The following is a 14,189-nucleotide window of genomic DNA, read 5'->3' as shown; positions in this document are numbered from 1 at the left end:
AGACAGAAGGTTTTTTCGATTTTTTTATGATGAGATCCTTCTGATGTTTGAAAGTAGAGTGGGGCGTATGAAGATGTTTAAGGAAGAAGAAGAGAAAAAAAATTAGGATTTTAGAAAATTGAAATTGTGTTTTTAAAATTATAAAAATTAAAAGTGGACAATTTTTGTTATTATGATAATTATTAACTGACACATCACTCTTAAATCTTAACTCGAGGTAACTCAATTGACGGTTGGTCACTTTTATCAAATTTTAAAACTTTTTAAAGAGTATTTTGTCAATAACAAAGATCGGCTACTATTTTGCTAGCGCCAAAATATTTTGAATACTAATTTTGTATTTATCTCATTTATCTAACATGAATATTAGAAATTTGAGTGAAAGAGAAGTAAGGACCAATTATCTAACAAGTAACAAATGAGTATTTTTAGTGAATTAAAATTTATTACAAATTTAAATGTTTGATCTAAAAAATTTTAGAGACCAATTTAAGTATTTATTTTTTAAAATATTTAAAATACAAATAGAATAAAAATAAAAGACATTAATATTTAAAAATATTTAAAAAAATTTCTGCAACCAAAAAATAAGTTACCAATAAAAAAAGAATTTAGATAATTTATACTCTAAAAATATATATTAAAATTATAAAATATTTTTTTAAAAAGTATAAAATATTTATTTTTTTAATGCATTTATGTTGTATTTATTAAAAAAAATTAAAACTTCTATTGATAATAATCTTATTATGTGTTTTTATATTAGGACACAAATTAACCAAACTCATAAAAATGTTACACGAAGATAATGGAACACCTTTTTAAATTCGTACTCTCAGTTGAAATCCATTAAAAATGCTTACAATAGAAGAAAACAAAACAACAGTAACATAAACAAGTTTGAGTACCTACTAAACCATATCTTCAAATAATCAAATTTCCGATAATAATTGCTATTTTTTTGCTTTAGGCAGATTATTCAAAATAACCTTACATCCTTACTAACATGAAGAGCAACTCGATTTTGAGATAATAAAGTAAAGCAAACGAATGATCACTGTTCATCTGTGGCCAGAGACCATAACAAGAAAAAAAAAAAGAACCTTCGCTTTCACATCTCACTGCTCAATCATTGCACCTCCAAAATAACCATCACTTTTTCTTTACGTCCATTCCACCCATTCTACTTCTTGTGTATTGGACTCAATAATAATGATGAAATACAGAAATAGACTTTCATATATTAAAACTGTACAAACTTTGCTAAACGATTAAAAAGTAGGATATTTAACTCTTTATTATTGCATATAAAAGATGGATTTGAACACTAATGCTTACTTAAAAGATTAGTTAAAATGCACCCCCTCCCACCCTCCTGAGAAAAGGAAAACAGTTTTGTGAGGCACGTTAAGAGCACCACGTTCATGCAGCTAGCTGGCTAGCTAGCACACTCACTCACCCACCCACCCTTGTCTCCTTCAATTCCGAAACGGTTACCTCTTTTTATTCCCTTCTAACTACCCACTGCAGCAACCAACAATAATGGCGCGTATGTCCTCCTTCTTTTCTCTGCTGCTGCTTCTTCACTTCCTTGTTCCCTTTCAGTGGCACGTGGCTTCTTCTTCTTCTTCTTCTTCAGCTAAGTACCACCATAACCGTAACCACAGCAGCGCATGTTCATTGTTCGAGGGAAGTTGGGTGCGCGATGAAGAATACCCGATGCCATTGTACGAATATTCAAGGTGTCCAATCATAGACCCTGAATTCAACTGCCAAATGTACGGTCGTCCTGATTCTGCATACCTCACATATCGCTGGAAGCCTCTCTCTTGCGACCTTCCAAGGTATAATGTAACGGAATTTCTCTTACTATCATCATGCTCTTAGCTATTCTCAATGGTTTTGTGGCGTTCGTGATAGGTTCAATGGGATTGAGTTTTTGATGAAAATGGAAGGGAAGACTGTCATGTTTGTCGGTGATTCATTGGGAAGGAACCAATGGCAGTCTTTGATTTGCATGCTATCTTCTGCTGCACCTAATGCACGCACTCAATTTCTCAGTGGAGATCCTCTTTCAACCTTCAAATTCTTGGTCAGTTAAGTCTTTACTCTTTAAGAATTTCTTATCAGTGAGTCAGTCATTGAGTAATAATACTAAGATTATGTTTGATTTGTGGGGACCCAAAAATTGCTGTTAACTTTCATTCATAGTAAGATGTTAGTTCAGATTTGAAAGGAAATAAAATAGGTTAAATGAGAGCTAAGAATAGTAGTTTTCTGCAACAGAGTAGCTTGTGTACCTCTCTTTGTTTAAGCTTCATTCATGATCTCATATGTGGCAGGTTTCCCTTTTTTCTTTCTGTAATAGGACAAAGAATTTATAGAAAAAGTGCTTTATGACATGATTGTAATTAAAATTTGATGTGTGATGGTCCAATAACTATTGCAAGGCTCTCTTAGTTAGGGGACCCAAAAATTGCTGTCAGGCATTAATGTTGCCTAGTTGATACAAACTTAGCCACATTATCATTATGATTTACCCTATAGAAAATAGACTATATAGAAAAGGGAAAACAAAATATTGGAGCTACACATGTGAATGTGATCCTAATTGGGCTTTGAATTTTGGCATGGTGTGTATGTTAGGATTATGGTATGAGCATTTCATTCTACAGAGCACCTTATTTGGTGGATGTTGATGTGTTCCAAGGGAAGAGAATTCTAAGGTTAGAAGAGGTAGGTAGGAATGGAGATGCATGGAAAAGTGCTGATGTTCTGTCATTTAACACTGGCCATTGGTGGACTCATCAAGGATCTCTCCAGGGGTAATATGCAACAATGTCTTTAACTCTCAACTTGCTTATCTTAAAATAGCAAAAATGATCTAAATGAAAATATTGGGATTTTGCCAATTTTTTTTCCTTTTTAAGGAGGAAAAAAATATGCAATTATACATCCTTTCAACTTTGTGTCATATGCACTTTACACCATGAAGTTGTCAAATGGTATAAAATCATGCTTTTTGTCGCCGTTTCCTTCAAAATTAATAGTCTTATGATGTGTTTAATTAACAAAATTACCCTGTATTACTTATTAGAAGGATAATTTTGAAAGAAAATATATTTTATAATGCTTTATTCTTTTACACTTTCTGAAAACTCTAGTGTGTTGGATTCACATTCTAAAAGTATATCATGGAAATTATATGTAAAATAATTTGACTTTTGAGTAATGGAGTGCAGCTGGGATTATGTAAATTTAAGAGGAAAGTACTACCAAGACATGGATCGCTTGGCAGCTTTGGAAATAGGTATGAAAACATGGGCTAATTGGGTGGACAACAACATTGATAGAAGCAGAACCAAAGTCTTCTTTCAAGCAATTTCTCCTACACATTACAAGTAAGGAATCTACCTTATCTCCCTCTGTACATTATCTTATTTTAAGTAGTAAGATACCTAGCTTCATGATAGAACAGTGTGCTTGGTAAGAAAGACATCTTGTCTTTCACTTCATCATTTTATTCATAATTAACTAGTAACAACATTTCATTATTTATAACTAAATTGCTAGTTGCATATGCTTATTAAATGATTTATTGATTTATTGCCAACTTTTCTCACGATGCCTAATTAAACTCATTTTTCTTTTTGGTTTTATATGGTGAGATGTTGTTAGGGCTGTAAGTAGGACCCTTCTTTTGACTAATCTCATGAGTTATAGCCTAGCTAGCTCACACTATTTAGCTTTGTTGAAATTTGAGTGTTCTTGTCTTACTGTTGAAATTTTTCTCCCTGTGTTGTCTTCTTGTCTTTATGATTGGAGTCTTTTGCAAATTGCAAAATGCACTTTATTGGATGCTGAGTTAAAATCTATTTGATGTTTAAAAAAAAAAAGGAAAAAGTGGAAAACTCATATGCAGTTGTCATCATGTAAAATTGATAGTTTTTAGAAACATTAGATAATTGTATCTCAAATTATTTAATGATTTTCAAATAACAACTTCACATGAAGACAAATGTATGCGAATTTTCACCAGAAAATAACAACTTCACATAAAAATAAATGTATGTGAATTTTCACCATAAAAAAAAATAAAAACATAAAAAAGGATTTGCTGATCTACAAATTACAATTCTATAAAATACACATAACTATAGAATAATTCATTACTTTATACTACTTTACAAAATTTAGGATCCTGTTATTTATATAATGATTTTTTTTCATACATCATTATATTATAAAATGAAGCAGATTCTAAAAGATACTCCAAGAAAAATCATGCTTATATTTTGAGCTAATATTTCTGAATTATTTAATAGGAATTTGTTTTCCTACAAAACAGAGATTAAAAAACGAGTTATCAAGAATATTCACAACATTATGGCAGCACACTTCAAAAGCTGTATTACTTGTATAATTCATTTGTGTCAAATCTATGGTTATAGAAGCATGCCAACATACCATTTGTTGCCCCCTTCAAGTTCATAACTATTCATTCATTTTTACATGAGGTTGCCAATGGCACTTTTATTGCCTTTCCACAAAAACCTTTTAAAACCTAAAGAAGAGTGAAGTTTTTTTCCTAGAGCAGGATCCCAGTGACCCATATCAAGAGAAACGGTTGTGTCGGTGAAATAATAAAGCTCATGCATCATCAAACCAATACTATCTACACACACATTTTATACAACAAAGTTATGCTGCTTTAATTTTTTTTTTCCTTTTAATGTGCACATGTTAGATATGACATGTCTATTTTTGTGTCTCTTTACATAATCCTTAACATATTTCCAAGATTCAAACAGTACAACATTTATATCTGGCATGGCCAAAAGGTATATGTGCTATATAAGTTATGGGGCAAGCTAGTGGCATAGAACATGGAAATGTCCAAGGCTTCAATATCAAAAAATAAATGACTTTATTTCTGGTTGGATTCAAACCCACAATACTGTACAATTAATGTGAGTAGTACTCTACCACGTTTAAGGCTTTGATATAATTTATCAGCATTGTTTTGGTATTTTATTCTGTGAAGTACCTACAAGTTTATTTCATTTGTTTATGAAACTTCCCATTTTGGATTTAAACTATGTAACTCCTTTGGCATCATACGTATTAGAGATATTAGTTGATTAGTTAAATAGTTAGAAATCACTTACATGTTAGATTCATTCTAGTTTGTCGCAGCTCTTTATTTCTCAACATGGCCTTATCACCTACCATGTTAGAAGGTTTGCTAAGAGGATAACTTCTCCTATGCGCCGATCACCAGTGTATTTTTTCCCGTGACAAATAACTTTTAGTTGTTTCAAGTTTCAACCATAGTTACATGAATTTTCCAATTAGGTAACTTGTATCGATTCACAATTTATCTACATAATAGAACACCATGGATATACTTCCCACATAACATATATTTTACATGTAACTTAACCGTGTATTCATTCCCGTCCTAAAATGTATTACATTCCATGTAACTATGGTTTGAACAAGCTAAACTCTATTTTTTAACAAAATTAAACACAACAGAAACTAATGCTAAAACTTAATGTCACTGAAATGCCACAGCCCAAATGAATGGAATACTAGGAAGACAACAACATTGATGCCAACAAAGAATTGCTATGGTGAAACAGCACCTATCAGAGACACATCATCATACCCTGGACCCTATCCAGAGCAGATGAGGATTGTGGATATGGTGATCAGAGAAATGAAGAATCCTGCATATCTTATGGACACTACATTCTTATCAGCATTAAGAAAAGATGGGCACCCTTCAATTTACAGTGGTGAATTGAGTCCACAGCAGAGAGCTAACCCTGACCACTCAGCTGATTGCAGCCATTGGTGCCTTCCTGGATTACCTGATACTTGGAATGAACTTCTCTACACTGCTTTGTTCTACTAATTCCTCCTTCTTTTTCATCTTTAATTTTAATGATTGCAATTTGTAAAGTTATATATATATATAAGAAAGTTCTCTGTTGCTTTTATTAGTATAAAGAATGCTAAATTACAATATTATAGGCTTAAGTACCTTTTTTCAATGTAACATTAATGACAATGACTACTTAAGAAACTAAATTCCTTTAATGATATAAATTTAGATAATTGAATGATAACATGGAGAAGTTTACACTTCAGAATTGACACTATCAAATATTCAAATTGCTCACCACTCAAGAATTAACCTTTTTCTACAAGAGTTATCTTTTCTAAAAGCTTATACCATTGAGTAGAGGATTTTTATGATTCTTTTCACATAATATGGTATATTGCATTTTAGAAGTTGGTCTTTGTAATGTTATGTTTTGCCATATTAATATCCTCTTTTCCATGTGTTGTTACTTGAAAGTCAATTGCTTATAAGTTTAATCCGACTTTAATGGAATTTTCTTTATCTTTACATGAAGTGTAAAAATAAGAATATGCTTCATATTCTACATCACTGAAGAGCAGTGGAGCTTGCGTTTATTAATAAACTGATTAAAAAAACACTTTGAAATCCAATATATTCTGATAGAGTTCAAATCACAGCATTCAAAATAAATACAAGCTAGTCATATCTATATTAGCATTTCTTGGAATAGAATTTCACAGCAGGCAATTCTTTTTTCATTTCTTCATTCTCAAGCAATTCTTCCTCGCCCCCCAGCTTCTTCTAGCTCTGGATGGCAACTCCAACATGACTCGATTCCATAGGTATAATCTTCTCGAATTCTGCAGCCTTGCTGACCGAGTTGGCTTTTTCGTCATAAGCTGACATGTGCACTCCAAGCGCTGCTCTGCCTGAAGGATCAAGGTTCTTGGACCAGGAAGCATCCCATTCAACAGCTTTCGCCGTGCTACATGCGACGCTCGCTCCTCCGGGAACAGTGAGAACGGCTGAGTTCTGCAAAACCAAATTGAGGAATACAATTTTGATTCAACCCCTTCCAAATTATGTTGTCAAGTAACTTTAAAATTGGATCTATTAATTAACATGAAACAAAATAGAAAATAAAATTTTACTATTTTCAACTTATTCGCCTTTTTTTTTTTACAAAATCATAAAAATAGAAAAGAAAGTTACCTGTGGGAAGAACCTCTCAAATATCATTCTGTAGTAATAGGCCTCTTTGGTTGTTGGGGTGTTATGGGGGAATATGTTACCAGCATTGAGCATCATTTTATCAGTCACCTATGCATAAAAATGACAAGAATCAATCAGAAAACAACAGAAATTCTATGACAATTAGCTGAATTTTCAGTTCATCGATGAATTTTAGCGAAAAGATTTGGATTCAATACGTGTTTTGCAGCATGATCTTTAAGGCCATCAATCCAGCTATAACCAACTCCATCACTGAATTGTTCTTTCTGCCTATACAAAATATGCTGCATCAAATAAAATGTTTATGTGTTAGTTCAACAAATTTTGCATAAGATATATAGACATTGTGGAAAGTTGAAGAATACCTTTGGCAGATAAGGTTTCTCTTCATCATCAAAGGCCCTCCTAAGAACCCATTTCTCAATTCTTCCTTCTTCTCTTTTTATCTGAACAGGTTAAAATATATACCAGCTTAATGAAATTCAATTATTAACATTTTAAGTGATATTCTGAAAACCAAAGCACATTCTTTTATTCATACCATTTTCCACTCAGGATCAATGTTCATTGCAACATTGATAAACTCCTTGTCCAAAAATGGTACTCTGGCTTCCAAGCCCCAAGCGAATGTAGATTTATTGGCTCGCAAGCAATCGTACTGGTGAAGCGCTTTGATCTACATAACATAGAACAAATACACTTTAATAATATTTCACTTAAATCCCTATATATGTTCTCATAATGAGCATGAAATTTTGACGACCTTGCGGCAAGTCTCTTGGTGAAACTCTTCCTTGTTTGGAGCCTTGTGGAAGTATAGATACCCGCCAAAGATCTCATCTGAACCTTCACCAGATATCACCCATTTGACACCAAGTGATTTAATCTTCCTTGACATAAGAAACATTGGTGTGCTTGCTCTAATTGTAGTTACATCATAAGTTTCAATGTGGTAGATAACATCTTCAATTGCATCTATGCCATCCTGCATTTCCCATATATAAATTACTTACTAACTATGACATTTTTACAAACACTTGGGCTACAAATTATGATCTAAAAAGTGTTATAAGAACCTGTTTCATGCATATACCTGAACAGTAAAATGAAATTCATGGTGGACAGTTCCTAGATAGTCTGCAACTTCTTTTGCAGCCTTCAAATCCGGAGAGCCCTATTGGATACGACGAAAGATTAACAAAACATTAAAGATTTTGTTAAGAAAACTAGTAGTATAGACTATTGTTACTATAACAACAACTAAGTCTTATCCCACCTCGAGGCCAACGCAGAATGAGTGCAATTTTGATCCCCATTGCTCGGCAGCCTTCGTGGTGGCGAGGTAGCGAGAAGTGATGGATGCAACCAATGAAGAGTCCAAACCACCAGAGAGCAGAACACCAAAAGGCACATCAGTCATCAATCTTTTTATGACTGCCTGTAACAACATTCACCATATTAGTTTCCCAAAAATTTGAGTGAAAGATACAAAGCAAAACCAAACATAATGAAATGAAACTAAAATCAATTGTGTGTTCTTCTTTTTCTATCAAGTACACAAAAACACTCCTAATAGTACTTTTTTTGTGGTTTACCTTCTCAAAGGCATGCCTCAAAGCAAGAGGGTCATAAGGAGCTGAAGGAATAGCCTCAGAGAACCATGGAGGATTGTACCATCTTCTAAATGCTCTTTCTCTGCTTGAGTACAAATGACCAGGTGGAAAACACTCAAAATGCTCACAATCATCGTTCAACCCTTTCATTTCTGATGATATCCAAACAGAACCTGAAACATCCCAAAATAAAGTTTAATTTTAATGCATTGACTATGCTCAAATTGAAGTGTTAATAAAAATGATTTACCATCTAATCCCCAACCAATGTAGAGGGAAGTGACACCAATAGCATCCCTGGCGACTATGAAGCTGTTGTCACGAGTATCCAGAAGAACAAATGAAAATATTCCATCAAGCATGTCCACAAAGTTTTCTCCATGTTCCTCATACTGTAATAACATATGCATTATGATCATATAATTACTTAATGAAAAGAAAATGTGTTCTAGAATTTGATGACTAACCAGGTGTGCAATGACATCACAGTCACTTCCAGTTCTGAACTTGTGGTTAGGCAGCTGCTTCCTCAGCTCTTCATGGTTGTAAATCTCTCCATTTACCTGTTGTTTTTTCACAATTTACTCTCCTTAAATTACTGCAAAAAATATATTATAATTATCTATAAATTTACCCTGACCTTAGAAGAAATTGCTCTAACAGGTCCCAAATTCTCTTATTTATATCTATAATTTTATTTATGTAACATCTATAATTATATATTTATTATATTTAAAATTATTTAATTTTTTTAGTAATAATTAAAAAATATAAAATAAAAAAGCTAATACAAAATGAAATAATTTTTTACCGTATTGGATTTTTTTATTATCTCTCAATAATTTTTTTCATAATGCATGTGATTTAATTTTTGAAATATGTTAATTTTAAAAAAATATTGCGATTTACTTTCAATTAATTAAAAGCATAGTACACTCACTGCGATTTATTAGTAAACATGTAGGACATAAATGTAAATAATGTTGAATCAGGAGATAGAGATAATTAGTTGATTTTTTAGTTTATGGAAGTAAAAAACTCTAAAAATATCTTTTTTTTTAATTTAAAATTAAAAAAAATATATATAAATAATTTTATGTTTAATATACTAGTAGTATAAAATGTTTTACATAATTATACAATTATAATTATTTTTTTAAATGACCATTCATACTATCAATATAAAAAATAATTATTTTTGTTATAGTAGCGTTATGTGATTAAATATACAGGTCTTACACTGAAAATGTATCAAAACTAAATTCAAATAGAAAGAGCAGGAAAAAGAGAGAGAGAGTAATGGATATAATTGTAGTATGTGGGGTTAGGGAGGGTACCGTGACAACAACGGTTTTGTCTTCGTTGAAGAGAGGTTGATCACCGGAAGCAGGATCAACTATGGCTAACCGTTGATGAGCCAAGTAACAGTCACCATGTTGGTGGAGCCCACTCCAGTCTGGCCCACGGTGCTTCAACCTGTTTCACTCACGTCACCGTCAACAATCATCATTCACAACTCTACTTTCTATTTATTTCTATCAAATCTCAGTTAATACTTAATATGCAAGTTCGTTAATACATGTAAACAAAAAGAAAATTACACAAATATTTAAACATGTTTAGTCATATAAGCAAATTTTTTTATGCAATTTTATACTATTAGAATTCAGATTGAATAGGTCTAATTCAACTCCAAACTATTTCACAAAATTAAAATATCTATACTTTTTTTAGATCCAAAAATAATTATTTAAAATTCTTACATTTACAAATATCTTAAGGGTCTCTCTAAACTTTATAGTTGCTAAGCAGTTATAACTAGTAAGTACTTTTAATTATATGTTTCTCAATCGTCATTCCTTTTTGGATTTTTCCCATCAAATTTTTTACCAATAATTGAATTTCAATTTCGACCCCACATGTAACATGCCCACTTGTTTATCCTAATAATAGGTGATGACTACCTTAGAATATAGTAATTTCATGTTATTTTTCGTAGTTGCCCACTAATCTTGTGTCCTTATTATAATTTGACACACAAACAAGGAATCCCAACATAAAGTCGTAAATATAATTTCAACTCCTCAATAATGAACTCATATATTCCGTTAAAATATTTGATTGAGTAGACACCACCATCAAAGTTGAAGCTAGGAATTCAAGTGTATTATGTCACTTAATGTCCAATATATAATTAGTTCTCATATCACTATCCAATCCAACTCATAACAATATTAATATCACTATAATGTTCACATAATTTTTTGTATATTTTGGTATTAAAATTTGCCACGGCCTACACATGAAAGTCACAGTCACAGAAGATATAGCACATGATGAAAACAAACAAAAGTTTCTGCTATACCTATCGTCATCATCAGCAATTCAATCTGTACTTATTAAAACCAAATACTTAGAGCAAAGTTCCGGGAATCAAAAGTGCCAAATTCATACATATCATCATCTACTTCATTATTATCTCTATACGTGATAATAGGATTAATTCTAGTAGATATAATATATTGTCTCGTATAAGCATAAGAATTTCAACTTTGATAGACTTTCTTAAAGAATTTTAATTTGATATCATCACCAATATACATAAATTAAATATCCAAAATAAAACTTTAATTTTGACTTATTCCAATACAAAAAAAAGTTACAGTTATATATATATATATATATATATATATATATATATATATATATATATATATATATATATAACTAAATAACTAATGCTATAGAACCAGTATAATTTATTATTTTTAACTAGTAATTAATTAATAATATTTAAAAATATAGACTAAAAATATAGAGTTAGACTCTTGAACTAAAGATATTGGACTATTAACTAAAAGTGATGGCCAATATAAACTAAAATATGAGAGAGAGTAGATATACAAATTTTCTTTCTTAATATATTTTTATATTATATATAATTTATAATAAAATATTTTGTTAATTTCGGAAACTAAATCCATGACCGTTTATTATGGTGCAATATATTTATCATCTTCATGAGTCTCAAATTTATTATGATTATTATTATTATTATTCATATTTAATTTATAAAAATAGACTAATAATAATCACGTCATCAGTATCTTTTAATGCACTAATATACTATAACGATTCCATTATTGTACCCTGTTAATATGAAATCCAATATTAGCACATAAATTTAACTATTGGTAACTCTCAACTATACATATATAGTAAACGACGAGGTTGATTAGTTCATAAAAGGGAAGAAGCTAAGACTTTGGTTTCATGAGTAGTAGGGAAAAGTATATATATGCATATTCGGAATTAATTAACACATAATTAAGAAACCATATATAAAAAGTATGTATGTAGAAAAAAGAAGGATTGCCTGCGAGAAAGCTCAAGGACGCGGACCCTTTTGGCTTGAGAGTCATCAGAGCAACCAAGCACAGCAAGAATACCACACATTTTTATGATCAAAGCTAATAAGAAACAGAAAAGAAGGCAGAAAAGAAAATGGAAGATAATTAATAACACAATGCAAGGTAGGGTGCAGAGTGGTTTGATACACCGCGCTTGTAAGAACACATATTTATATGCAAAATATGATGTAGGATTTGGACCCACCATATGCGTATTGAATGATGCTCACTCCGAAATGACGTCGTTTTTAGTTTTGATATTCGTGGTTACCGGCAACTGGGTGGTCCTGTAACACAACCAAAGAACCCGGGACCACCGCCTTCTTCGTTCATCATCGTGCCACGTGGTGGGACGTGGCTCGTTGTTGTTACCACTGTTTTTGTCATTTTACATTCATTATTTATTATTTTCATTTTTTATTGAGGGATATAATAAATAATATAACAAAAGCTTGATATTTTGTTAATAAATAATTGCTTTTATTGTGAATATTTCAGAGCAGTTTGGTACTTTGGTTCTTTCTTGGTCTCGAATTATTAAGGTCAAGTTTATCTCTTATTGTACCAAACTTTCATTATTTTCTTTTCATTATGTGCAACAAAAATTATTTATTAAATTAATTATTCATATAAAATACATGACAAAATATATAATATATATTAAAAATAATTAATAATATATATATTTACATACCCAGCTTTTTTTTGTGTGACTTTTATGTTTTTTAGACAAACTTGTTCTTTTTTCAATAATCCTAAATATTGAATAATTGGATTTAGTATAAATCAGTAATTAAAGAGCTTTAGTTTCTTCTTCCGAACAAAGTAATTTAATATTATTTATTAAATTTGATTCAAAAGAAATAGTAAATATCTACATAATATTTGGAAAAATGACTAAAAAAAATATTGTTACTCCTATTTTAATAACGTTACTTTTTTTTATTAGATTTATATAAATATATGATAAAAAAATATTATATAAAATAATATTATCAAAAATAAAAATATTTTTAAATTATTATTGTTAAAATGATGCAATATTATTGTCGGTCCTTATTGGATAGATAAGTACATCTACTGTTTTATATCATGCAACCACTTTTTACGTTATGTATGAGCTCAGATAGGAATTATTAACTCATTTTTAAGTTAATTTTAAGGTTCGTTAAGTTATTTTTTAAAAAAATTTATAAAAAAATTAAAATTAATTTTTTTTATTAAAAATAGAGAAATTTAAATTTAAAATTTTTAAATAAATATAAAGAGATTATACTATTTAAATTATAATTTATTAACAAATAAAAATAATTTTATATTTAAATATTTTATACAAAATTTTTTTTTATTTATCAATTATGTTTAGATATAATTATATAAAAATATTTTTTATTTATTTATTATGTAAAAAATATTTTTTTTAAAAAAAATCTTTTAAAAAATAAATTTTAAACTCAAATTCTAAACACTAAACTCTAAAAAAAGTGAGGAGTTAAAAAAATTATTTTAAAAAAATATTAATTAGTATTAACTAATTAAACATTCTTCTCTAAACCAATCAGAGAGCCAACATCCTATTAATCAATTTTTGCTAATAAACAAACAAATTTATTTATCTGTATTTTTTAAAATTATTCTTTTATTTCTTTTTTATTTTTTATTTTTTCTTCCAATAATCACTACGGTAATTTCATCCTCCATCACTAGCCATCTACTACCATCAGTCCATCACTGATTATAATTTTATTGTCAGCTCTATTATTCTAAATTTTAAACTTTAAATTCTATCTTTTAATTTTAAATTTTAAATTCTAAAGTCTGAATTTAAAATATGTGTTTACACATGTCGAAAGCATAATATCTGAGATAAAAAAAAGTTTATTTGGATTCTATGCATTCGATGTAGCTACCTCCGATTTATACATAATTAGCTAGTGTATATTCTCGTATTCTCTACAGAATGATACATAAAATTATTAAAAATTTTATTAAAAAATTAAATAAAATATATATAATAATTATTATTATAAATATTTTATAAAGTTATAATTAAAATTAAAT

General features: G+C 29.9%; 2 protein-coding genes across 2 annotated transcripts; one reads left to right on the top strand and one right to left on the bottom strand.

Moving 5' to 3' along the window:
• Positions 1 to 1,361: 1,361 nt before the first annotated feature.
• On the top strand, positions 1,362 to 6,084 carry LOC130941646 (protein PMR5-like). Its single transcript, XM_057870206.1, has 5 exons — positions 1,362 to 1,844; positions 1,921 to 2,092; positions 2,647 to 2,825; positions 3,243 to 3,401; positions 5,578 to 6,084. Exons 1-5 carry the CDS (start codon positions 1,543 to 1,545, stop codon positions 5,918 to 5,920), a joined length of 1,155 nt encoding a protein of 384 aa, XP_057726189.1. The 5' UTR covers positions 1,362 to 1,542; the 3' UTR covers positions 5,921 to 6,084.
• Positions 6,085 to 6,457: 373 nt separating this feature from the next.
• On the bottom strand, positions 6,458 to 12,262 carry LOC130940898 (asparagine synthetase [glutamine-hydrolyzing] 1). The gene is made up of 13 exons (XM_057869181.1): positions 12,095 to 12,262; positions 10,056 to 10,194; positions 9,186 to 9,281; positions 8,969 to 9,110; positions 8,701 to 8,891; positions 8,382 to 8,543; positions 8,199 to 8,279; positions 7,869 to 8,090; positions 7,647 to 7,781; positions 7,471 to 7,551; positions 7,303 to 7,389; positions 7,085 to 7,192; positions 6,458 to 6,904 (listed from the first exon to the last, which is right to left on the bottom strand). The coding sequence occupies exons 1-13, from the start codon at positions 12,172 to 12,174 to the stop codon at positions 6,674 to 6,676; spliced, it is 1,755 nt and encodes a 584-aa protein (XP_057725164.1). The 5' UTR covers positions 12,175 to 12,262; the 3' UTR covers positions 6,458 to 6,673.
• Between the last annotated feature and the right edge of the window lie 1,927 nt (positions 12,263 to 14,189).

The sequence above is a fragment of the Arachis stenosperma genome, chromosome 7 (assembly GCF_014773155.1).
Source record: "Arachis stenosperma cultivar V10309 chromosome 7, arast.V10309.gnm1.PFL2, whole genome shotgun sequence".
NCBI lineage: Eukaryota > Viridiplantae > Streptophyta > Magnoliopsida > Fabales > Fabaceae > Arachis > Arachis stenosperma.
Note: the sequence above shows the minus strand (reverse complement) of the source record. Positions and strands in the feature narration are given on the sequence as shown.